Below are 26,289 nucleotides of genomic sequence, written 5' to 3'. Positions count from 1 at the left end.
TGGGAAAGGGCAAAGAGAAGGAAACAGAAGGAAAAGTTGTCTTTAATTTGCCATTTTTTTTCTCTGAACTCCAATTTTCACTGTAGTGTTAAACCTGCCAGAGCTGAGAAACATTACTTTAGAGACAGCTGTGGGGTGGCAGGATAAAATTTTTTAGGTGAGGATAAAGCTGTCCTTTATGGATCTCAAGGATGAACCCAACCATCTTCAGTTCACTTATGCCTTCTTTTAGGCATGGGAGCGTTGGGCTGCCCTTGCCAACCCACGAAGCAAAGCACTGGGCTACACCATAACCCACCAGTTTAATAGTGGTACGTAGTCTGGGTTCCCAAGAAGGAGGGGAGGGCGTTCCAAAGGAGCAAAAGACAGAGAAATTTAGGTAGTTTGTGTGGGAAAGAGTTAAAATAGCTTTTCCTTAGGAGTTCTGAAATAGCATATGTTTAATGGAGTAAGTAGTCTGCTTTAGTTTGGCAAAATCTCTGTCTGTAGATGAGGGACAATAAAGGAAACTGCTTAGAAGAACCCCAGTATGTGATTCTTGGTTTTTGGAGTTTGGCATTTTTAGAATATCAGTGAAACATTTATAAATGGAGATTGCTAGAAGTAATTGCTTTATTGCAGTAGGCCTGCTTCCAACACTTGGTACAAGTCAGCTCCATTGTGTTTCTCTGGTTCTTTTTAATTCTGTGTAGGTTTATAAGATGAGATGAGGGTTGCACTAAAAGACCTCCCAGGTTCTTTCCAGCTCTGTTATTCTGTAATTCTGATACATTCCAGGACTTCTGCTCTGGACATATGACCTTTTCTAGAGTGTGATCCTAAAATTAGCAAACAAATCACTGGAAGTATAATCAGAAAAGCATTCGTTGTCTGTGTGTGAATTTCTCTCTTCCCTCTTTTCCTTTTCATTAAGGTGATGGAAGAATTGCAGACTGCACCGATGAATAATGATGAAAAGGAACTGCTTCAGCTGCTCTCCACTCCTCATCTCAGGGTAAGAGGCTTTCTTATCTGTAGCTCAAGGAGTGCAAGCATTCAGATCCTTTGGGTATTGTGAGTGGGGACTGTGGCTTTAGTCATCTTCTTTTTATCCATTTTAGACATTTGCCATCACTTATGTAAAAGGCTAAAACTGATTCCTGCTGCACAATTTCACAGGATTTTCAGAAGATATTTTTTTCTTTCCTCTGCATGCTGTAAGGATGGGATTGCTTGTCAGTGAGAATGGATAAAGAATAAAATGTTTACAGTATTCAGCCATGAAGAAATCAAGAATTTGTTTGGAATTAATATTTGGCACAGGGGTCTCCAACCATGGCAAATTTAAGACCTGTGGACTTCAACTCCCAGAATTCTGGGAGTTGAAGTCCACAAGTCTTAAAGTTGCCAAGGTTGGAGATCCCTGATTTGGTACATAGTAGGAGCACCAAAGGACTGGTTGAGAAAGATAATTATGCTCAAGGTCTATTTTGTTATGAATATCAGATCAGATGCAAAAGTGACTACAAGAGGGCAGCATAGAGACACTGAAACATCTAATTCTTTGCTGACAACTATCCATCCATCAATCCTTCTGTCAAATAGATCAGAGGTCCCCAACCCTTGGTCATGGCCTGGTACTAGGTTCTGGCCATGCAAGCAGTGGGCAAGAAACCATCATCTCTTCCCCACCTCCACCACCAGTAGTCAACAGAGCCAGAAAGGATGGAGACCACTGAAATAGACCAAGCGTGGAAACCAAAGACATGCAAACTAATATTACTTTTATTATAATTTTTTATTAACAGAATCGAGCAAGTCTGAATGTGCTTCCCCTTTCCTTCCTCCCTGCTTCCCTTTTTCTTCATGAGAAGTAGGGACCTTCATGTCTAAGGTGCTTACTCAAATTACACTTCTGGCCTGAACTCCGATTTCTTTTAACTTGCTGTTGTCTTGGTTGCAGGTCTTCCCCTTGTTCGTCCAGATGATTTCTTATGCCCATTATATGTTCCCATTTTATAGTGGGGAAATTATTTCTAGAGTAAAAGGGTGCCATTACCCTGCTCTCAAATGACTTCCATCTTTAATCGTATTAACTTTTTCCAATGAAAAGGAGGGATCGACAGGGGAGATGATTGATCTTGTTTGCTCCAGGTATCCCTTCGACCCCTATATGGGATCTGCAGGTATTACGTCAGAGAAAGCTACTTCTTTTTTTCAATTTGGGGAGCTAGAGAGTCCCTTAGAGGGAGAAATTGCCCCCTTAAACTTTGAGGCTTAAATTGTGCAGATTCAAGTCGGAGCCAGTGGCGGTAGTTGCATCAATATGTAATAATTACTCAATTTCAAGGCTATAGTTCATCATGCCAGGAATCCATTAATTTGTACTAGGGGGTGTGAGAAAGAGACTGACCAGGTTACAGGTAGTCCTTGACTTACAAGCCTTTATTTAGTGACTGTTCAAGGTTGCAATAGCACTGAAAAAAGTGACCTATGACCATTTTTCACACTTATGAGCATTGCAGCATGCAATCAATGATCAAAATTCTGACCCTTGGCAACTAACATATATTTATGATGGTTGTGATATCCAGGGGTCGTGTGATTGGGACCCTCTGACAAGCAAAATCAATGGGGAAACCAGATTCACTTAACAACTGTGAAAACAACTGCAGTGATTCACTTTAACAACTGCGGCAAGAAAAGTCATAAAATGGAGCAAAACTTACTTAACCATTGTCTTGCTTAGCCACAGAAATTTTGGACTCAGTTGTGGTCATAAGTTGAGGGCTACCTCATTTGCACCTTTTTTTGGCAGCAGAAAATCGACTGATGGTTGTGTGGTTTCATTCTTAATTTGCTACCCCGCTCTCAGTGAGATTTCTGCCTAGTATGTCCATTTTGTACGTTAACACCCCCCCACACACACCTTTGGAACATTTGGCTTAATTTTAAGGGGTTCAAGGTTTTTAAGGATGCTTTATGCTTTTGTAAGCCGTAAGGTATCAGTTGTACTCCCCAGACATCTTCCCAACTCTCCAAAATAAAGATGGATCTGAACCGTTCAGCTATATTCACTTTCGAAACATGCAAATGCTTCAATGGGATGGAGTGAGGAATGTCCCAGTAGGTTCAAGTTGCCCATCCCTCCCAAGAAAACCAAGGCACAGGCCGGCTAGGAAATTTGGGCTGTTGAAGTCATCCATGTTAGAGTTGCTAAGGTTCTAGCTACAGTTGCCCAAAATGGCTGCTTCACTTTGGCTAATAGTAGGGCTAGACATAAGAAGAGAGGAGTAGAGAGCAACTTGGAACTTTGGGCCTGTAGGCCATAGGAAGTTTGCGTTGGGGAAAAAATAACAATTGGCAGTGCCTGACACTAGAAAGATGACAATATTTAGCCCAGGCAAACATTCAGGAGGATGTTCCAGAGAGGAAGTCGGCCTTGTCATCATAAGATCTTTCTCTAGCCACCCAACTCTACACCATGGGCAAGGAGTCATGCGCTGGGAGCTTTCTCAGGGTTTGCTCCCAGGTACCAGAATCCATGTGTGGGGCTTAAATGGTGGCTGTGGACCCTTCCCTTTTTATGGCACATGACAGTGTGTACAAAAAAGGCAGAACTGAATTGCAACACGGCATCTGCTATCTTGCCTTTTTGACACACACCCCCCGCGCACCACATGGTTGCTTCCAAATGTTGGAGGTCTGTCCTACAGATCTGTTTATCTGTATTCCTGCTGATTCTCTATTGGTGAGCAAGACAGTATTTAGGAATTTATGCTCAGGCAATATCTTGCTACTCATTTTAAAGCCATTGTGCCTGGGAATTCCCACCCGCCCTTCAAAAAAAATGCTTTTTAATGCTCCTTAAGGTTAATGGGTAATTTTATCCTGAATTCTGCAAAATAGTTATCCCCTAAGGTTTTTATTCTGTGTCTTTAATATCTTGCATGGTAGAAAAGTAGAATAAAGCTTTTAATAATTTACCCTACTTCCAAAGATGAATAGGGAAAGGAGGGTTGATGGACACAAAAGCTTTTTTTAGCATAAAAAGCACTTTGTGCATGCTCAGGTGAAGCTTTCGGGTTTTTTGATTCTTTGCTAACTTGCAATTTTATTTACCTTCTCCTGCAAACTTGTTGATGTTTATTTAAGCACTTTGCTTCTTAGATCCAGATTCTTTTCTAGTAGCAGAAATAGTTGTTCCCTCTTGTTATCCTATCAGAACTTTATTCTCCCATTCTGGAAGGGAATGCTTTACTTCCCTTCCCATTAGATTTGAATATTCAGATAATAAACAGGGTTTTAATGAGAGTGTTTTAATAACTTTGACTGACTAAGAAACTGAAGACAAAGGCATTCGAATTGCAGAGGTCTATTATAAATTCAGAACCTACTAGTTTAAAAGAAAGCCTGTGCACAAAAGAATGGAAGATTAAAAGATATTACACTTAATACACCCAATGAAGACTTCTCCACTTGGCTGGGGATAGGAGTGGGTGGCAAACATATGTAATTATGCAGCTGTATTTATCTAAAATATAAAAAGTATATGTTTACATGAGACACATAAACTGCAAAAAATGGGTGTCCTGGGGTTCATAAGCCACAGGCAGTCCACAGCATCGGGGGGGGGGGGGAGGGAGGACCAGCTCCTTTGACCCTTTTCTTTGGCTTTTAGTGCTTTTTAAGAGAAAAGAGGCATTTAAGCCAACCAGTCAGGGAACAGAGAACTATTTCAGGTCACGACAATAGAAAAATTTGAGAAGTCCTGTTAACTAATCTGCTAAAAATAAATGTCGGTTTAAAACCTTGGAACATGCGTACTGAATAGAGAGGAGAAGGTACTTAGCTTCTGTAGGAGAAGATCTTCATCCTGAATGGGGATTATTACATTTGTAATTAATTTTGTTTATATGTCTAAGCCTGGTTCTAGTTTAACCCGCATGAAGGTGCTTTTGTGAGACAGAAGGAAACTGAGACAGAAGGAAACTATCACTTCTGAAAATGCTGCCCACATGGCAGTCTGTTTACCTCTGCCGTGAGGCTGGAAGAGCCACTGCAACACGTGTTATTTTCTATGCGGTGAAGGACTCTGCAGGCGGTGCTTTGGGGCAGAAGAGAAACTTGCAAGCTGCTTTGAAGCAGACAAGGAGATCCGAAGTTCTGAGTTGTAAAAAAGCAGAAAACAACGTCATCTCCCGTTGCAAGCACGGGGAGCCCTCCAGGGATGGGATTCAAATTTTTTAACAACTGGTTCTGTGGGCGTAGCTTAGTTGGTGGGCGTGGCCAACGCAACATCACTCACATCGAGGCACGCATCTCCTCGCCTGGCCTCTCCTGACTGTGGGGATGCTGCAACAGTTGTAAGTGTGAAAAATGGCCATAAGTCACTTTTTTCAGTGCCATTGTAACTTTGAATGGTCACTCCACACAAGCAAAGTACCAGCAAAGGAGGGGAAAAAAACTCCAGAGAAGTTCCTGAGAGAGGAAGTCTATTCCTGCCAAGAATGTAATAAGGGTTAATGGAGAAGCAATTTCTGTAAGCAACACCAGAATCTTTCCTTTCCTGCCTTCCTTACAGGATTAGACCAGTAATTTCTTCTAACAACCAGTTCTCTGAACTGCTTAGAATTTTAACAACCGGTTCTAGCGAATAGGTGTGAACTGCTAGAATCCCACCCCTGGAGCCCCCCCCTCTGTCCTTTTCCTTGCATGTTTCTCAGCTCTGTGACCTGGGCCAGGTATTCAGCGGAGACACTGAGACTATTTACCTTCTCCTTCCCTTGCCCACCATTCCTTATTTTGCATCCGCTAGTCTGCACCAAACAAACTGGCTTCCAACAGCTAGTTTATTTGGTGCAATGCCTCTGCCTTTTGAAGATCACAGTTCTCTCTTCCCCAATCCTTTTTTTTCCTCTTTCCAAATGTCTATTGTCAGCAAGCGATACTTAAGGGAATGAAACCCTGTGTGAAAACACAGGGGGATGTAACATGGGCGAACACATTCAGGTGTGCTGACTACGTTCTACGTGCAGACTTAGCCATCCGTGACAGACAGCCTCCCTTCTCCTCCTAGGCTTTTCTTCTCCTCTGTCTTTGATCTCCCATGGGACTCCTACAGAGACCTTTGAGTTGTATATTGATGGGAATATCAATTCCTTATATATGCACTGCTGATCTTTCATGAGATCAGTATTCCTCTGGGCAAAACTAAGAAAAGGAAAAGAACAGGCTGGTATGATGAGATTCAGTTCTCTCTGGCAGCCAGAACAGAAATGACCAAAGAAGAGAAGAACCTGGAGCTGAGTGAAGGGACAGTCCTGCTCCAGGCCATTACAGTAGTCCTCAATCTCAGCCAGTCCTTGAGTATTGAAGATTTGTCTTTAAATGAATCCAAACTCAAGCTCCTCTTTAGGACAATGATAGTTTATTCAATATAGCATCAAACAACAAATACTCTAATCAGGCAAGAAAGGCTAAAAGCCAGGCAAGGTTAGAGTTGGGATTGAGTTTGCTCCCTTTCCTTTTATCACCATTATCATGAGACTCACCCCACCGCACCCAGGCCTGTACGCAGTTCTAATTCTGGCCATGCCTAACCCATTATCCCTAAATGCTATTAACCCTATAAGATGTCTACATCCCTACCCTATTCCGACCCTCACTAACTGATCCCCACCTGATGCCACCCTCACCATGTTTTAACATGATCACAGTTGGGACAGGACTTTTGTCATTAAGTGAATTGCACCAATTTTATCATCTTTTTTTACCTTTTTAAGTAAATCACCATGGCTTTTCCCATTGACTTTGCTTGTCTGAATTTCTCTGGGAAGTCTCAAATGGTGATCATGCAACCCTGGGATCATCATAAACATATGTCAGTTAACAAGTGCCCAAATTTTGATCATATGACCATGGGGACGCTCCGACGGTTGTAAGTTCTAGGGCTGGTTGTAAGCCACTTTTTTTCAGCACTGTTGTAACTTTGAATAATCATTAAATGAGTGATCATAAGTCAAGGACTGTAGAGACCAGCTGGTGGCCGATTGTCCACAGAATTCTCTGTGCAACATTGAATGCCTGGCATGGAATGTTTTCTTCCAGCTTCCTATGAAAACACTGCTTCCTTGCCTGGATCACTTTGGTCCTCCATCAGCCACACATTACAAGCTGCAACCTTGTGAGAAAAAGCCTTCAGCCTTTGGTAGGTGCACCGTCTTAGAGTAAGGAGGATGTGTCGATGAATCTTAGGGGGAGATTCATTGCAACAGCTTGGGCGAAACGCAATGGATGAAAAAACTTGCTGAGATTTAAGATGTCCATGCATTCCAAAACCAAGTTCCCCTTCCAAATTTATATAGTTTATAGAGCTCCTTATAAGTACAGAATACAGAATAACAGAGTTGGAAGAGATTTTGGAAATATTCCAGTCCAATCCCCTGCTCAAGCAGGAGACCCTTCTGGATAAATGGCTATCCAGTCTCGTCTTGAACATCTCTAGTGATGGAGCATCTACAACTTCTGAAGGCAAGTCATTCCACTTGTTAATAGTTCACACGGACAGCAAATTTCTCCTTAATTTTAGATTGGATTACTCCTTGATAAGTTTCCATGTGTTATTTGTTGTCCTGCCTTCAGATGCTTTGGATAATAGGTTGACACTCTTTTCTCCGTGACAGCCCCTCAGATATTGGAAGACTGTTATCATGTCACCCCTAGTCCTTCTCTTTGTTAGATTAGACATACCCATTTCCTGTAACCATTCATCATATGTTTTAGCCCCTACCTAAATGATTATTCTTGTTGCTCTTCTCTGCATCCTTTCTAGAGTTTCAACAATTTTTTTTTAATCATAGTGACCAAAAGTGGATGCAATATTCCAGGTGTGGTTTTATCGAAGCAGCATAAAATGGAACTAACACTTCATGTGACCATGATACTGTTAAATATTAATTAATGGCTCTTCAGTATTCCCCTAAACAAGTTGAGCATTTGGCCCTACCTTTTTCCATGACATCATCAGATCACAAACCAAGCCCCTACAACCCCAACAGGACAAAAAGCAAAGTTTGGCACTGAAGGCTAGAAAATTACGCTCTGTTGAGACAAGAGCGTACAGTGTGTTGTACAGTGTGTTTTGAGTTTGCCAGCAAGTACACAATAACTGGATTTCCAAAATACATTAAAAATGAGGCTGGGTGGTTTTTGGTTAGCATCTTATAGCAAACCACCCATTATCTTAGTGTGTTGTGTAAACTAAGCCATCACATTAACATGCTTATTTGTTTAGGCATTATATCTTAAGTGAATACAGCAATTATATTTTTTTTACCCTGGATTTAAGGTTAGTGTGATGTGCCAACCTAGCTGCTAAAATCCCAGGGAAGAAAGAGAACAGAAATGTTTGGAACTGCTTGAGAGCTACTTTGGAAAAACAAAGAACAGGGAACAAATGGGTAAAGCCTCCTCTCTATTAAATTGTTTCTTTCTATTATATCCACTGGAAGTGGATTTTTTTATTCAGAAATGGCCAGCAAACCGCTATACGTTCTGCTGAGCAGAAGGTGGAAATAGATAAAAATAAACACCATGGCCTTTTTAAGACATTTTAATTATTTTAATTATTTTTTAAATAATTACTCTTTCTTTGGCAACAAGGATGAGTAGGATTTCCATGCTTGCTTGGCATGTAGAGATTCACGCGTACAGTTCCTAATCTCTGAAATTTAAAATAATTAGGAAGTAAGTATTTCTCTGCCTAGAATTCTCAAAAGCCATTTCCCTTGAAGTAGACAACCTTGTATTCAGCTTTCCTTTCTCCCTTTGAGTTCTTTTTCCATCAGTATTGTCAACTTTTAGATTGTAATGTTTTTGGAACTTTGCTTAAACTGAAGCACATGCAAAATTTTGTGATGCTACAGCTTGCTTGGTCTGTGAGACTCTTTTAATACAACTTAAAATACTATTGATATTGGAGTTTTGATATTTCTTGACAGATGTTCACTAGCTTATTCATTTTTAGCATTCATTTTTGTATTTTTTTAATGGTGTGCACCTGCATGGCTAGCCTATCTCTTTCTTCCAGTCATCACTGTATATTTATTTGTTCTGAGATTGCAGCATTTTCTTGAAATGTGGAAAAATGCTTCTTTTATGGGCTCCATTGTAGCTCTTAGGCTGACTGCCAGCTTGGATCCATTGTATGAAATATTTAATACTACTCTCCAAGCAGAAGGATTGTGTTCTTTTTAGATTTATCTCGGATCTTATAAAACATGCAAGAAGAACAAGAGGGAAAAAAAAACAATTTAAAAAGGATGAAGAAGAGTGTTAGAATTCAAAGACAAACGACTTTTTTTTTCTTGCACACACATATGCATTATGCAAATCAGAAAGTTATCTCTTCAAGTATCCTGTAGAGAAATTATTTTAATGTGATCTCAGAAATGTGATATATACCTTTAGCCTTCTTTTGCTAAAGGTTATGGGGGATTAGAAAGACTCAATTAGAAATAGTTTAGGTTTTAGTGTTACTTCATGAAAGCAAAAATAAGAATGCTTCTTATTATCCATCTGATCTAGCATTCTATTCTCACAGCTAGATAAAAACACATATTTATACATGGGTCTGTTATAAGTTATGATAAATAAGGATATTCCAAAAATGGACCGGTTTGTGCATGTTTGGGTGACACCTTGGATAACCCTAGGATACTTGTAATAGGTAGTATTTATTCTTGTGCCTTCAGCAAGAATAGATTGTTATTGGGTTTAATATAAAGCAGAGCTATCATTGTTTTAGTTACATAAATTATAAATTGCTATTTTTGAATATGAGATCGCCCAGCAACCAACTTAAATGTTCAACTATGATTAGAGACTTTAATTTGAAACTCATCTGCAAGCCGTTGTGCCCTAATTAGCTGGTTGTGGTATCTGAGTTATCAAACTTGTCAGTTTATAATTAAGTGATCATCCAAACAACTGTTGCAGCAGTGAATTAATACTAGAATTGAATACTGAGCTCAAAATACAGCTTAATTTCTTAACCAGGGAAGGCGAATTCAAAAGACAAATTTTGCCATCTCTTAACTCTTCTACATCTATTTAAAGCACAGTGAAGATTATTCTAGATTATTTTGCTTATTGTTAAGTCACTTTAGATTAATGTTTTCAACTTTACAGTGGGTGGATTTCAACACTGAAAATTCTTTGCTGGCTGGGGAATTCTGAGAGTTGAAGTCCACACATTTAAAGGTGCCAAGTTTGAAAAACACCACTATTTTTCAGAATGGGAAGCTACAAGCACTGACGTGTATATTTATGTTTGAGTTACATAGTTTACAGATTTTTCAGCCAATCGGTGATTGCCACTTTTGAAAGGGTGGTAGCTTACCTTTTTAACTAAGATTCTATTGATGATATATATCAGCAATTTGGTATTTGAGTTAATTATTGATTTGGTATGCATGGCTGCTCACCTCACTCAATGCCAGGAAGCTAACAATGGATAACAATTAAAATGCCATCAAAGCAGCATAAAAAACACTGTAAGAACAATTGAGGTAAAGACCCAATTGACAATAACTGAAAACTATAACCCACAAGGGCCTACTTACTAGTTGTCTCGCAACCCCATGGGGTTTCCTAATCATACCAACAAATTGCTGGGATCAGATATGAAGTGCTAGAAAGCAGAATGAGTTAAGATTCTCTAGCAAAAACTGGTTTTGACACAAGCACAATGCAGCATTAACACTATACAGTGAATAAGGCAATACTTGATTTAGTGCAAATTGTAAGTTGATATCAGTTGACATTTGCGCTTCCCGGTGGAAGTATGTCAAACTGAAGATGGTTCTGTGAAAGCAAAGCCAACAACTGGTTGTAAAAATTGCTTGTAAGCAATTTTGACAAACCAAATAAAATAAAGTAAACTGTGTCAAAAACCAAGGAACCAATGGATCATCTCTGGAAAAGAAGAGGATGGGTCCTGTCCGCATGTGATCTGGACAGCTACTTCTCACAAGAAGACCACAGGATAAGTTTTCCATTTTCTGTGGGTTTGAGCATTAGGAGGGAAGTGGATCAACAATATTTTACTTATTTATTTATTTATAAAAATAAATATTGTTGCTCTTTTTAAATGACATTAAGTTTGCAAACCTCGTTTTCTAATCATTTTCAGAAATTGTCTGTTAACCATTGTAAAGTTTTTAGAGACTTTTCAAACAACAAATTTTAAAAAAATTGAGTTAGCTTATCTTCAATTCTGAACAAAAGGAATGTTAATTATAAAACTAAGAATTTTTTTTTTTTTAATCTGAAATAAACAGCCAAATAAGGCTTTGATCTTAGAAAGTTCTAAATGGAATAAGGATCCAAGTAATTTTGGAATATTGAAACTACAATAAGACTTTGGAATTAAGTATAAAGAATAAGCACCTTCTTGTGGGGAATAGATCTGTTTTGGTTTTTGGAAGGCATAACATTTTTGGCAAGCATAGTAAAGCAAAAATTGGACACTGGGGTCTAAGATTAGTTCAGAGGAAAAAATTCAAGCCTATAAAATGTAAAATTTTATAAAAATGAAAATATTGAAGGTTTTCAGTTTTCACAATACTTTTGAAAAATGGAGTCAGAAATTAATAGCCACAGTATCAACAATGTCAGTAATAATGTCTGCTTCTATGTTATGCCCAAAAAGTGTTATTGAATAAATGACAGATGAAAAACAAATTTTATTGGACAAAATAATGAGACAAGAGAATGGCTTGGAAAAAAGAATGACCATCTTTATTAACAAATTCCTGAATCCAAAAACAGTGTACAAAATATCAAATTGCTAAACAAAAAACATAGTATCTATGTTTTAATGGAATAACAGTCTGGCACCAATATTATGAAGAACTGAGGTCTGGATTATATTATTTCTAAGAAGCATTAAAGATACTTGTTTAAATCATTGGTTTTGACTGCAGACTTCCTTGATGGTAGGCAGAGGGATTTCTCATGTTTGGATTTGAAATAAACCTATGAAGCTTGATCATTTATGGTATTTGTGACAAATGTTTTAATTAAATATGTTTGGAATAGCAGGTGAATCAGGTGAATACCAAGTAAAAAAATATTCTTTCACTGTAAAGGCATCAGATAAATATTCCATCATCTGATTTTTAACAAATGGAAACAAAGATGGAAGAATTTCTGGGAAAACATTAGGAATGTTTCAAGTGAAGCAAACCATTGTCTGGAAATGTTTCCCATCTCCCAAGTTTTGTGTTTGGGGCAAGATAATTATCAAAGTCTGTAGAAGTTTCCTTCCTAGTTATACATTATGTAACAGTTAGGTTTTGCAAATAAATAAGAGCTTAAAAATAGTGCCTTGGATGACAAGTTTGCTTGAAATGCTTTGAAGCTGATAGGTCTGCTTTTTACATATTTGTAAAAATTGCATTAGGTTGCCAAATTGGATTTAATTGAATAGTCCCAGTTTTATTGTGAAAACCTATTCACTGTCTTGCATGGATACAGATGACAAATAGAAAAGTTGGAGACATAATGATCCAGAATAAACTGACCTGCTTTTACCTGTTTATCTCATAAAGATTTATTACAAAACTGTTGGACTGTAGTTCCCCTCATCTTCTATAAAGGTAGTCATGTTGGCTGTTGATTATGAAGATTGGGGACTGTTATTTAGAGAAAGCCTGTTGAAGTAGTTTGAAGTGGGGTCAGTGATGAAATGGAGCTCACTGTAAAGAAAGCATCTGGATGGTTGCTTTTCTTTTGAATCTAATATAATTGTTTTGTTTGGATATAACAAGTGAGGAAACCCAACCAATGAATGAATGAATCAAATCTTTATTATGGTTATAGACCAACACAATGAAGGTGGGATACAAGCAATAATTTTTAAATACCTAAAAATATTAAAAAAAATATTTCACAAAATTAAGAAACATAAAAAATGCATTTTAAAAAAGTTAGGAAATACAAAAAAGGTAAAAAAAACTACAGGCAGGGGTAAATCATTAGATAAATACAAGAAAACATTAAAACTAGTTTAAGGCACAGGACACTTGATGGATTTTAAATGCTGCTGCGCAGAACCTGGTAACATATTTGTAACACGGTTAGTATCTGCAAGCAGCAGAAAAATATAACAATTTCCTGTGCACCCTGGATATTTATACCATGGTGGTGAAATGAGGCTAGCACAAATGTCTGTAATACAGACACTGGAGAAGCAGTGTTGTTTCTATGTCTCCACAGTCACAAGGGGATTGAAGAAAACTCTGATATGTTTCTGTTTTCACTTGCCCTTTTATTTTATTGTTCTCTGTTTCCTGTCTCCCTTTGTCCCAAGGCGATGCTTGTTGTGCATGATACTGTTGCCCAGAAGAATTTTGATCCTGTTCTTCCCCCGTTGTTGGATAATATTGATGATGATTTTGATGAAGAATCAGTGAAAATAGTTCGTCTAGTAAAGAATAAAGAACCCTTGGTATGTATGATTGATGCTGGTAAGAACAAAAAGCTCTTAGTGATTCCATTGCGATTAAAATAACTACTGTATGCATGAAATACAGGACATTTTTTAGATGTAAAAATGATTCCAGAGGATAAAAACAGAAAAGGAGTGGAGAAACAAAGATCATTCAGTAGGGATGAATCTTCTTGGCAGTGTTGACTATTTCCAGCATGATTAACAGCTTCTCTCCTACCCATAAAATGTCCATATTTTCATATTTGGATGGCACAATAAGCCAAACACCATCTGATTTAGTATGTTGTGTAAACATGGTTGTTCTGTGAAGAAGTATTTTGACTCTTGTGCTCTAAACTGGCTGCCAATCAGGTTCATGAGTGATTTCATTCTAGTGTTATAGAATCCAAAGCTGGTAGATTCTCATTCTCACTATGTCTAACCCAAGCCAACACAGCCAATGACAAGGCATTGTGGGAATTGTGATCCAATTCGTGTTGATCCCTTACTTAGCACTGGTTGTTTTGGTTTTCTGTTAATATATAGATGTAAGTAAAGATGTATTAGATTTTAAAATCCTTAAATATTTGGAACTTAATCTGATAAAATCTGATAAATTGTCTGTCTGAGCTTTAAACTCAGCATATGTAACCCTGAGTTTTGTTCCAACATTAATATGTGAATAAAGAGAAAATCTATCAGTTTCTTAGTTTTCGATATTAAATTAATTTGAACTTATTTCTACATGTTCCCTATTTTTTAAATCTAAGAATATATTCACATTTTCTTGAACATTTTTTCTATTAATATATACATTTTCTGTGTCTCATATACATATTTTGCCAGCCATGTTCTTGATTTATTTTAAATTGTATGGGTGTTCCCATAATTATATATGTCATTGTTGAGATGTGAACTCAGTTTCAGAATCTATCAAAGTAATTTCTCTGTAAATAATGCATGAATTGCATTTATATTTAAGAACAGGATAGGCATATAGGAATTGATCATACAGGTAGTCCTTGCCTAACAATCACAGATGGGACTGGTAACTCTGTTGCTAAGCAGAGTTGCTAAACATCATTAAATGAGACATGATGTGACCATGATGTGTGATTTTATTGTCAGCTTCTCCATTGACTCTGCTTGTTGGGATTAGGCTACGAAGTATGAAAATGGCAATTATATGAACACAGGATGCTATATTGTTCATAGATGCTTGCCAGTTATGAAGTGCTCAAATCTCAATCATGTGATGTGAGGAAGCTGCCATGGTCATAAATATTAGGACTGGTTGTAAGGTTAGTTTTCCAGCACTGTTGTACCTTTGAACCGTCAAAAACAGTGCAATCATTAAGTAAGTCGTATATGTAGCATAAAAATATGAACTGAATGAATTTCATTCTACCTCTAGCAGAATCACCAGGGAGTACCAGGATCTCTAGGAATGTCCTGATTTAGGAATGATTTACCACCTTCTCTTTATGGGTTTCTAGAATTACATATTGCAGCTTGCACTGGTTCATTTTAAAGTACAGTGCTTTGATCTGCTGCTGCTATTTTATTTATTCTATTTCAATGAATGGTGTATTGAATACTGTTATAATATGAATATTCTTAAAAAAAAGATATAATTAACCTTGTGAGGACTACTTTTATCCTGAAAAAATGTAATATTTTATTAATAAACAATGCTGTTGTTAACAAAGAGTATTTGGGGATCAGCTACAATTGCAGCAGATATAGCAGGACAAATCAAAGAAAACATTTCTTCATGCATCTTATAATTAATAGAATTCACTTCTATTAATCTTGGTTTAGGTTGTATTAAAGCGGACCTGGTTAAATTCACAGCGGATAGAACTAGCCATGACTATTAACCATGACAGCTACATAGAATTTCCAGATGCAATGTCATAATGAATATTAATTGTTGAGGGGGATCATAAAAGTGAGAGGAGTCTGTTGTTTTCATATCTTGCTCTAGGTTCCCCTCCAGCTTGTATTTGACCACTATATATACACGGAGGTTTTTCTTCTAGGCTTAATTGACCAAGCCTATTCTGATGTGCCAGGCTAGAGCTGTGCACTGATGAATCTTTTGTTTCTTCTTTAGGGTGCAACAATCAGGCGGGATGAGCACACAGGGGCTGTGATTGTTGCCCGCATCATGAGGGGAGGGGCAGCTGATCGCAGTGGTATGTTTCCCTAAGTTGCAAAATTCCTTTTTTTTAAAATTTCACATGAGAGAGGAGAAGCTTTCTCTGAGTCAGTTTAGGATTTTTATTTTTCCTGAAAAACACCTGAGGTTTTGATTCTCTTCTGCAAGGTCAGGCGGGTGATAGCACTAATGCTGGAAATTTTTGGACATTTTTACATTGGAAGAATAACACCTTTGTTTATGTTTTCCTGTTCCTGAATTATATCCAGATTGATTGGCCAACAAATTAACTTCTAACAAATATACTTGGATCCAAGCACAGAAAGGATGTATGTTTTGGTAGCCTGCAGAATTCAAGGTGAAGTTGTAGGTTATAAAGAACCTAATTCTGAAAGTTCCTGTGATTCCTTCCTTATGGATTATTGCCACAGGACTTTCCAGAATTGTGTGGGTTTCCAATGAAGATTATTCAAAATGATATTTCTTTAAGGGTTACCAGTGCACTACCTTCCATGCTTTGTAAAACAAAGCTCTAGTGAAAGGTGAGAGAGATAATGAGTATTATTGACTAAATTATTTGAAAATTTAGCTAAGGGCTGAGTAAGTACAGTAAGGCAATTTCAATTTTTGATGAAGGACGCAAACTTCCTTTGAACTATAAGAGACATATTAATATTTTAACTAAATCTGTACTAGATTAAAAAAAAGATGGAATAGTGAGAAATGATTCATCTTTCATAATTACATCAAAGTTGTAGAAGCTGAGGTTCCACAGATGCTCTTGGACTCTGCCACACATCAAGCTCAGCCAGGAAGGCTAAGTTATAGGGGATGTAGTCCAGGGATAGGAAACCAAGACGTATTTTCTTTTTACATTGTGCAATGGAGAAGCCGACTCACTAATTAGGGATTAGTAATTAGGAACAAGGAATCTATTCTATAAGATTATGATTTTATAATCTGCATCCCAGCTTCCTTCTAAAGCAAGACGGGATTGTTTTTTTAAGTTGGTTTTGGGGACTGCAGAGTTGCTAGGTGGCAAACTGTATTTTAAAAATTTTTGTTCAGATTTGAAAACATACAAACAAAAATATACATGAAATTCTGCTGTGGTCTCAATGCAGTAGTTACTGACAAAACAGGATAAGGTTGGGAGATATTGTGTCTACAAATCTCCATGTTGCTGCCAATTTCTGGTGGCTTAATCCTAGGCTTCCTGGAACTGTCAGAACTGGAGACATACATGGTTACTGGCTTCTGCTCAAGACCATCCTATCTCTTCACCAAGCACGTTTCTCCTTAGAACAGCGTGCAAACATGAGAGAATGACTGTTTTAAGATCATTTGGTGAGCGTCACAGATGAGTAGGATTAATTTTTGTTTCTTCTGGTCCCAGGTTTGGAAATAAGTTTTTGGTGACATTTTCTTACTTGAGATGGGACTTGCTTCTCTATTGTGAGCCATCAGGATTTGCTAAATGCCATATATGGAGCTTTTGCTATCTAGAATATGGATGGTTGACATCATATTTTTTCTTGTTTCCTTCCTAGGTCTTGTCCATGTTGGAGATGAATTGCGGGAAGTTAATGGAATTGCTGTACTTCACAAACGACCGGAAGAAATTAGCCAGATTCTGGTTTGTTTTGCCTTTTCCACACATAAGTATTATTCACAAGAATGCTCAGCCATAAATTGCCAACTGCATCTTAGTTAGTACTTTGGGCAAAAATTGGGATATTATGGTTAGATTATGTTTCAGTGAGTCAAATGAACTCAAAAAATATAATCTATAGTTAATCATGGGCAAATTGGTAATGGCAGCTTGCTTAACACTGCAGTTGCATACCAACTTGCCTGAAAATAAATATTTTTTGATTCCTTGGGTCTTATGTTTGAATAGATTCTGATAAGTAAAACTATTTCTCCACATAGTTGAGAAATACCAGTAGTTGAATTAATTGAATTATCAATTGAGTAAGAATATGACATGATTATTTGGGCAGTGTATTTCTAAAGGAAGACTGTTGATATGGCATATTCACATATGGCATATTCACAATACATGACAACTTCTAGTATTCCTCCAAACTGAACTCAGTTGATTATGGGTTAATCCACCAACAGATTAGTAAGAAAGCAAATGCCAAATAGCCATTGACTTTCCATAAATGATTTTTGTATTTTCCAAAAGAGTCTTATAACTGGAAATATACTCTCCAGTCATCCCAGCAATGTTGATATCTGTTTACTCTCTCCCTGCTTTAATTATGGAGTCACAAACCATACCTCTTCCATGCCAAAGAGGAAATGACATGCTTGGTGACTCCTACACAGTAAGGGGCTCAAAATAAGATACACGTAGCTATTGCAGTTGCCAATGACATTCTCAAGGTCTCTTCCAAATTAAGCAAACATTGCAGTAGTGGGTGGGCAAGAATGTAGAGTCAGTAAGAGCACCTGAATCATCAGCATTGCTTTCCTTTCTTTTTTTAAAGGAAATAAGGGGGAAAAAACAACAAATATCATTGATTCCTCCATTGTCATCACAATGAAAAGCAGGATGTTTTAAAGAGGGTCATGAAGGAGTGTTTTTCCTTGAGCCAATGTGTTCTACAATTAAGTGTGGGCGTCTGTGCTGGGACTGTATTGTGTTGCAATTTCTTGGAAGAATTAATGGAAGCTCGTTAATTTGATGGAGGAACAGAGAACTTGCTAGCCAAGAATTTCAAGTTTAGCTCTTGGCACCTCCATTTAATGGGCTTGAAATCTCTAGGATTCTCCTTAAAAGGGATTCAGAAAGCTCAGTAAATATGTTTGCCTAAACACTATTTATTGGGTTATGGTATCAATCAATTTCCTTATTTCACTCAATAAGCTGATAATAAATTAATCAAACAGATTTACAGTTGTTTGAACAACTTGCTAAACCCCATGGATACAACCCTCCCCACATAACCATAGTTAAAAATAACCAAGATAATAACCATCTTAGAAATAACCAAGGTAATAACCATCTTAGAATAGAATAGAATAGAATAGAATAGAATAGAATAGAATAGAATAGAATAGAATAGAATAGAATAGAATAGAATAGAATTCTTTATTAGCCAAATGTGATTGGACACATGAGGAATTTGTCTTGGTGCATATGCTCTCAGTGTACATAAAAGAAAAGATACATTCATCAAGAATCATAAGATACAACACTTAATAACAGTCATAGGGTACAACAAGCAATCAAATCATGCTAGGAAACAGTCAGTATAAATCGTTAGGATACAAGCAACAAGATTACAGTCATACAGTCATAAGTGGGAGGGGATGGGTGATAAGGAGTGATGAGAAGATTAATAGTAATGGTAGTGCAGACTTTGTAAATAGTTGAACAGTATTGAGGGAATTATTTGTTTAGCAGAATGATGGCGTTCGGGGAAAAACTATCCTTGTGTCTAGTTGTTCTGCTGTGCAGTGCTCTGTACCTTTGTTTTGAGGGTAGGAGTTGAAACAGTTTATGGTTGGGATGTGAGGGGTCTGTAAATATTTTCACAGCCCTCTTTTTGACTTGTGCAGTATATAGGTCCTGATTGGAAGGCAGGTTGATAGTAATTTTATTTTCTGCATTCCTAATTATTCTCTGGAGTCTGTGTCTGTCTTGTTGGGTTGTAGAACCAAACCAGACAGTTATAGAGGTGCAGATGATAGACTCAATAATTCCTCTGTAGAACTGTACTATTAATATAGCTGATAAGTATATAACTGATCTGATTAAGTACTATACGAATGGATTCATGGAGTCAGTCAGAGTATTTAATACTGGGCAAGATAAAAAAAATCAACATAACTATATGGACTAAGATCAACTCAGCATAAAGCAACTATGTGTAGTAGGGTCTCTTCAATCAATAAAATTCTTCTGAGTAAAACTTGCAAACAAGTATTTGATTCCTGTCTACCCTCCCCACCTTTCTCCAACCTGATGCAATTATTGGTGAGTGCCTAAATTTTTCATTTCAGAATAAAATCAAATCCATTCAAGGTAGTGGAGGGGAACAGTTTCTTTCAGTGGACCCAAAAGTATGCCTGCCTTCTTTCATGCCAAGTATACTGAATTATATATTGGCAGGATTAGGGTTAATAATTGCTATAGGCTTGAGGAAATTCAGTGCCTCTGGGTCATTTCTGAACATTCAGGAATGAATACAATTGACCATTTTTTCATCTTAGCTGTGAAAATGTTTTGCTGGTTACCATTAAGAATTTGACATTCAGTTTTAAGCCTGGATTTAAGGACACGGCCAAGCGAGTACAAGCTTACTTTTTTAATAACTAGAATTGAGTTTCAATATATTTTAAAATAATATTTGTTAAAAAAAATGGTTTGGGCATTTTATAAGGCTACAGTCCTAGAGTGTGTTTCTCCTACTTATGTGGGAGTAAAGCTGTAATAAGCTGATTATTTTCAGTTCTTGCCTATTTTATATATGCTTATTTGTCTGTTCATTCTGTCCTGCTTATGTAGAAATCTGTTTATTTTGGAGGTGGGGAATCTACATGAAGATTCTTTGATGGTTTGTATGCCTTTTGCAGTAATGTACACATTTTAATATGCTAGTACAAAATATGTATTCTTACAAATATTTTGCTCTGTTTTCCAAATAAAAACTATTACGATGCAAGGGATAGTGTAGAACTGAGGACACAAAACACCTTTTCATGCATACATTAGATTCAGAAGCAGAAATCAACTTCAAAATTCTTAAAATCCCATTTTAGTAATAGGCCCAATAGATAGTTTTGGGTTTATAGTATTTTGGAGGAGACTCATACATGAGTGCACTGTTATATTTTAGTTTTGGGGAAAAGATTTCACTTTCATTTGTTGTAATTATAATTCCCTAAATTCTCAGGTATTGTCTTGGTTATGTTGGTAGGGATTCTAGGAGCAGAGATAGCTTCTGGAAAGTAATATATTGTGGAAAATGGTTGTGGAAATTGTATTGCACTTGATTTTATGTAGCTGCGCTTAAACTTAAACTGTTAATCTGTTTATTTGTTAATGTTAAAAGAATCCTAGGTTAATGTAATCAGTTGGTCAGAGTTGAACTGAAAGAAATGTAGACAAGTCACTTGATGACAATACAGATGCAGAAACCTCTTTGGTGACCCCTAGACTTGTGGTAGATTGGAGTTTGCATCCCAGTTCTCTCTACAAAAAGAAAAAAAAATACGGTAGGATTTAACTGTTCCTGTCTGGGGAATAAGTTCAAAGATACCTGTGATTTAGGTTTTTTTCAAGGGGACTAGAACAAGAGAATGTTCTGTGAGAATGTTTTAAAAAGGATTTAAGGAGGGGTGTAATTTACAGCACCTTAAAGAAATTGGCAGCTGCATTAGCAAAGCTGAATGTATTTGTGTGGGAGAGAGAAAAGGAGTGGGAGGGGGAAGATTGAAAGGATCATGTAAAAGAGAACGGCAAAGGAGTAGTTTTACCCCTTCCGTCTTTTGTCCAACTCACTTTGATACCCAGCTGTACCCACTGCTAATATATGTTCCTGAGAATAGGGATGGGAAACTTGTAGCTCCCCTGTTTATTATTGAATAGTAATTCACAGGATTCCTTACTGAAGCTAAACTCCTTGTCAAAGCTTAGCATATTTTCATTACATTGTCAATCTTGACAGTTCTGGATTCTGGCATTGTAGAAGCTTCATTAGGTGTTAGTTCTAGAACTAGAACTAATTAATGTTCACTTTTCCCCTCCTCCACAAAAAGCAGAAAATGTGACTTTAATATATCTCCCATTCTTGCTATGGAGCATACTCGGGGTAAATATCAGTTGAATTCAATGGGGCTTCTATCTTACTATAACTGCATAAGAGTGCACTACACACTTAAAGAAAAAGTAATTCACTACTGGTAATTGATCAGAACAAAATCCTATGGCTCTGTACAGGTAGTCTTCAACTTACAAACACAGTTGGGAGAGGAATTTTCATTTCTAAGCAAGGCAGTTCTTAAGTAAGCTGATATCATGGCCTCTATTACTATCATTATTAAGTGATTCATGCAGTTTTAGGTAAGTCTGGCTTTACCCATTGATTTTGTTTATTGGAAATCTGGGACAGCTGTAAACAGCGATCATGTGACCCCCCATCATGTGACACTGCAACTACATCCTGATGCCAAGCGCCTGAATCATGTGACCATTGGGATGCTGCGGCCATCGTAAGTGCAAGCACTGGCTGTAGGTCACTTTTTTCAGTGCTGATATAACTTTGAACAGTCACTAAAGAATGGTTATAATTTTAGGACTACCTGTAATATGTGGCATTCCCTCAGTCTATGTTGTTGTATTTATTATTATCCCATCAGTAATGTGCATGCATTTTCACTAAATAGTAAAAATGAGCTAGAAGGAAAGCGCCCTTCACTTTTTTTTTAAACTTCACTTGGAAACTAGAAATCCAGATTGTCCAAATGTGACAAACATTGTAGGTAATGAATACCAGTGATTCAAAGGGGTTCTTTGTAGGAAGAAAAGGTGCTGTCCCCATCCTTCTGCCTTGACTGTAGAAGCTTATATAACAGAGGAATCCAGATCTGTCAAAATTTACTATACAATCACTGGAAAATGTTTAAAGCTTTGTTGTTGAGAATTTTGAGACTGCAAAGAAGCCATCTTTTGCTGACTGTGAAAGTGTCTGTTTAACATTACAATGTTGTGTGTGCAAACTTCTCCTTGCATTTGGATATTTTTTTTATAGCCAAACAGGAGAAAAGCAGTGTGTGAATGGTGTTATTTCCTTTTAGAATAGACAAATTAGAATGACGCTAATCTGAAATGTTTGCATTCTTCAGGTTTATGCAATATGTTCAACCTTATTATTCTGTTATCCATTTTAATACTTAAAGTATTAATTCATTGTATGTATATCCTGTTCAACATACGATCCAGCACAGAATGTACAATTAAAAGCAACCCATAAAAAAAGGAACTATAATTGGAGATTCTGAGTTCTAATCTCTCACATTAGCCATGAAAGCCAGCTGAGTGACTTTGGGGCAGTCACTCTCTCAGCTCACCTCACAAGGTGGCTGTTGTGGGAAACATAGGAGGCAGGCGTACTATGATTTATGACCATAATTGAGCATAGGCTTATGGTCCCAAATCATATCGGTCACAGGTCATCCTGTGACCAACTTGATTTTATGACATTTTTTTGCAGTGGTTGTTAAGCGAATCACCATAGTCATTAAGCAAATCCATGGTCATGAAGCAAACCCATTGTCTGCAATGGGCTTTTTTTTTTTTACTGGAAATTAGAAATAAATGCTGGCTTTCAGCCAAACAGTTGTACATTATAATCACATGATTGTGGGATGCTGCAAACCACTGTAAATGCGATCAATTGCCAAGTGCCCAAAATGTGACTGCAGGGGCAGGGGGTGGGAGCGGGAGGCACTAGAACTTCAAATCCGAGTCATAAGTACACTTTTTAGTTAGTATCTGTCATAACTTCAAATGGTTACCAAGCCTAAGTCAAGGAACTGTAAATCAAAGACTACCTATATTCTTACGTTCATTGGCATATATAAAAAAGGTAAGATAAAAATCTAATTAGAAAGCAAAGGTAGTGCCAATGGTAATAAGCGCCTTCATTGAGCACCAGTTGAATACCATTGGCATTGACACATTTACCATCAATCAATTGCAAAAGGCAACATTTACACACAAGATCTTACATCCTGCGACAATATGTAACATCATAAAACATTTCCATCTGTATATCCCAGGTCCTTTTTAAGTAGACAAAAAATATCAAATCCAGTCTGAACATCTGGCTGATTGTGCAAATATTTATTATTATTATTATTATTATTATTATTATTATTATTATTATTATTATTATTATTATTATTATTATTATTATTATTATTATTATTATTATTATTATTATTATTATTATTCAGACTTGAATACCCTGATTCTACAAAAAACCACCCTACTTGGAACAGCTTATATCCTCCGATGCTACCTTAACAGTCCCTAGGGCCTTGGTTAGGACTCGAGCTGTTGAGCTACCAACCAGCCCCATAATTTTAGAATCTCACTAAAGATTAACCAATAATAATAATAATGGGGGGGAATCTCAAAATATCGCAACCTGGCCATTGAAACTACGCAATTATGGATGAAACATGTAACAGTGATACCCATTGTCATTGGGGGACTTGGCACCATGTCCGAGAATTTTATAAAATACATGAAGAAATTGCAGTTTCCTGCAATAACAGCAGCGGAATTACAGAAAACAGCGCTACTCAGAACATATACATCTTAAGAAAATACTTGGTTGATACCTAGGATGCTGGCAGCAACCTGTATCAACCACCAGAGCCAGTCAGTGATATTTATGATACATTTTTAATGTTCAGTTGACTGAGTTTCATGTTTAATGAATAAAAGAGATAGTAATAATATTAATATAATAATAATATATTAAGTCAGCTGCAGAAGGCCACCTTACTGGGATCTGCTAGCATAATCTGCCGATACATCAAGCAGTCCTAAACGCTTGGGAAGTGTTCAGCTAGTGATTTGTGATACGAAATCCAGCATAGTTATCTTGTTTGCTGTGTACACTGTTGTTTTTTGTGTATATAATAATAATAATACTGTAGTAATAGTGGTGATGATGATGCTATAGGACACTAGATTGCCTGGGCTTGCACAATATTTTATGCAGTACCTTGATGTATTGAATTATAAACTAATCCAAAGGGTTTACAGTAATATATACCATATGCTAAGCCAGCCCTTTCCTCAAAACTAAGCAAGATTAACCGAAATTTGCATATGTATTGTACAAATGCAGCTTATTTAAACATGTTGTGCTCAGCCATAGCTGAATGGCACTTTGGATGGCACAAACTCCCACCTTCTATTTGATGCAGGATTTGCAGTAGAGAGGGCAGATATGATTCTTTTAATAAGCAGTTATTTAGTTTCTTCCAACATGCCCCAGCAAAAGAGAACAAGGGAAAAGTGACTATTTGCTAATGTTCTGAATGGTGTAGTTATAAAACATGGATGAATAATGCAAATCCCATGGGATTAATTTGCATATTTGCTATTCGTATTTGCAGACTGTGATCACATTATGATTGGGGGGGGAAACCCTTGCTGTCCCTCTATGATTGCTCTGTCAGATTGTTAATATCATTAAGACAAAATAAAGGCTGTCTTCCCAAGACATGGGAAATTAATGGGTTAAGAAGAGGATGCGCAACCCTTTTGAACACTGTATTTCAGTACTTTGGTGAGAAAAGCAGGATTGTTTCATTCAACACAGTGTTTTGGACTAAAAACTGAATTTTCTAATCAGCCATGAAGCCCACCCATGGAAAAGAAGGTTCATAGAAATCATGTACACTTTTCCTGCAGTTTACATGCAGGGTGATTCCTAAAACAGCTGACCTCTAATTTAGGTTTCTCTGGGATTTAGTCTGTTTCCAACCAAATTGGAAAAATAGCTCCTTATTTTGTCCTTCAAGTGAGAAAATAATGGCAGACTAAGTTCACTTTGGTCTAGTGGCTAAGTGCTGGGTTAGAAACTGGAAGAGTCTAGTCATCCCTTAGGCATGAAAACTGTCTGGGTGACTATGCCAATCGCTTGCTCTCAGCCCAAACTACTTCACAGGGTTATTGTGGGGAAAATAGGAAGCAGTAACATGAAGTTTATTCACTGCTTTAAGTTAATTTTAAAAATCTAATAAATAAACAATGTCCCAGTTAATATCTTTGCTTGACCAAGGGCGTACTTGATCATCTTCTGATGGTTGATCATGTTGTTTATCCTAGTGTGGGGATGTCAAACTTGAGGCCTGCGGGCCGGATCTGGAAACTTAGATCTAGTCCACGGTGCCACCCTGGAAACAGTGAAGGACCGACTTGTGGTGCCTCTGCCAACAAAAAATAGAGCTTGGAAGGGCCGTGCGTGGCCCTCTCAAGCTCCATTTTTCGGTGGCAGAGGGTTGCAGGAGGGCTGTCCCAACTGAAAACGGAGTTCATGAGGGCCATGCGGACCCCAACAAGCTCCATTTTCACTGGCAGAGCACTCGGGCCACCACAGGGGCCCCCTAACATGTGATATCATGCTGTCCACACCCACCCTGTCCACGGCCACCCTGGCCCCTCGAGGTCAAACACAATCCTGATGAAGCCTTCAATGAAATCGAGTTTGACACCCCTGCCCTAGTGCATCAGCAGACAGTGTGTGCTGAAAATGTGCAATTCAGTGTAATCATAAATGTGTTTATTCAGGGATGAGCCCCAGGGCATTCGATTTGACTTCTTCCAGGTAACCATAGAGGTGTGCGATTTTATACAAGCGAAAATAGTAAGATTTTTCAGTTTCTGTTTTCTGCAGACTATAAGTTTACATAATGCAGAATTATGTAGGAAGCTGCTGCCATACATTGACTTGATTGCAGGGTTTTCTTCCTCTCCAAGAAAATAATCTTTACCAGTCCCGCATAGGTATGCTAGGTATTGAATCTCAGACCTTTTATATGTGTAAAATATATGCAAAGCTCAGTTTTATAAAAAGAAGAGAATTGCAGGCTACAAATTGTAGAGACAAATTGCCAGTGC

General features: G+C 37.5%; 1 protein-coding gene across 2 annotated transcripts in view; it reads left to right on the top strand.

Annotated features, from left to right (window-relative positions):
- Window positions 1–26,289, top strand: part of MPP3 (MAGUK p55 scaffold protein 3) — a 93,515-nt gene that overhangs the window by 23,773 nt on the left and 43,453 nt on the right. For both annotated transcript variants that reach the window (XM_026669673.2, XM_087947059.1), the window contains 4 exons: window positions 914–994; window positions 13,355–13,492; window positions 15,591–15,672; window positions 17,186–17,271. In XM_026669673.2, the coding sequence (XP_026525458.1) occupies window positions 914–994; window positions 13,355–13,492; window positions 15,591–15,672; window positions 17,186–17,271 (387 nt within the window). The remainder of the gene's footprint in view (window positions 1–913; window positions 995–13,354; window positions 13,493–15,590; window positions 15,673–17,185; window positions 17,272–26,289) is intronic.

This window comes from Notechis scutatus, chromosome Z, assembly GCF_049901735.1.
Source record: "Notechis scutatus isolate UNSWTSFEM ecotype Mainland chromosome Z, rNotScu1.2, whole genome shotgun sequence".
NCBI classification, from domain to species: domain Eukaryota; kingdom Metazoa; phylum Chordata; class Lepidosauria; order Squamata; family Elapidae; genus Notechis; species Notechis scutatus.
Note: the sequence above shows the minus strand (reverse complement) of the source record. Positions and strands in the feature narration are given on the sequence as shown.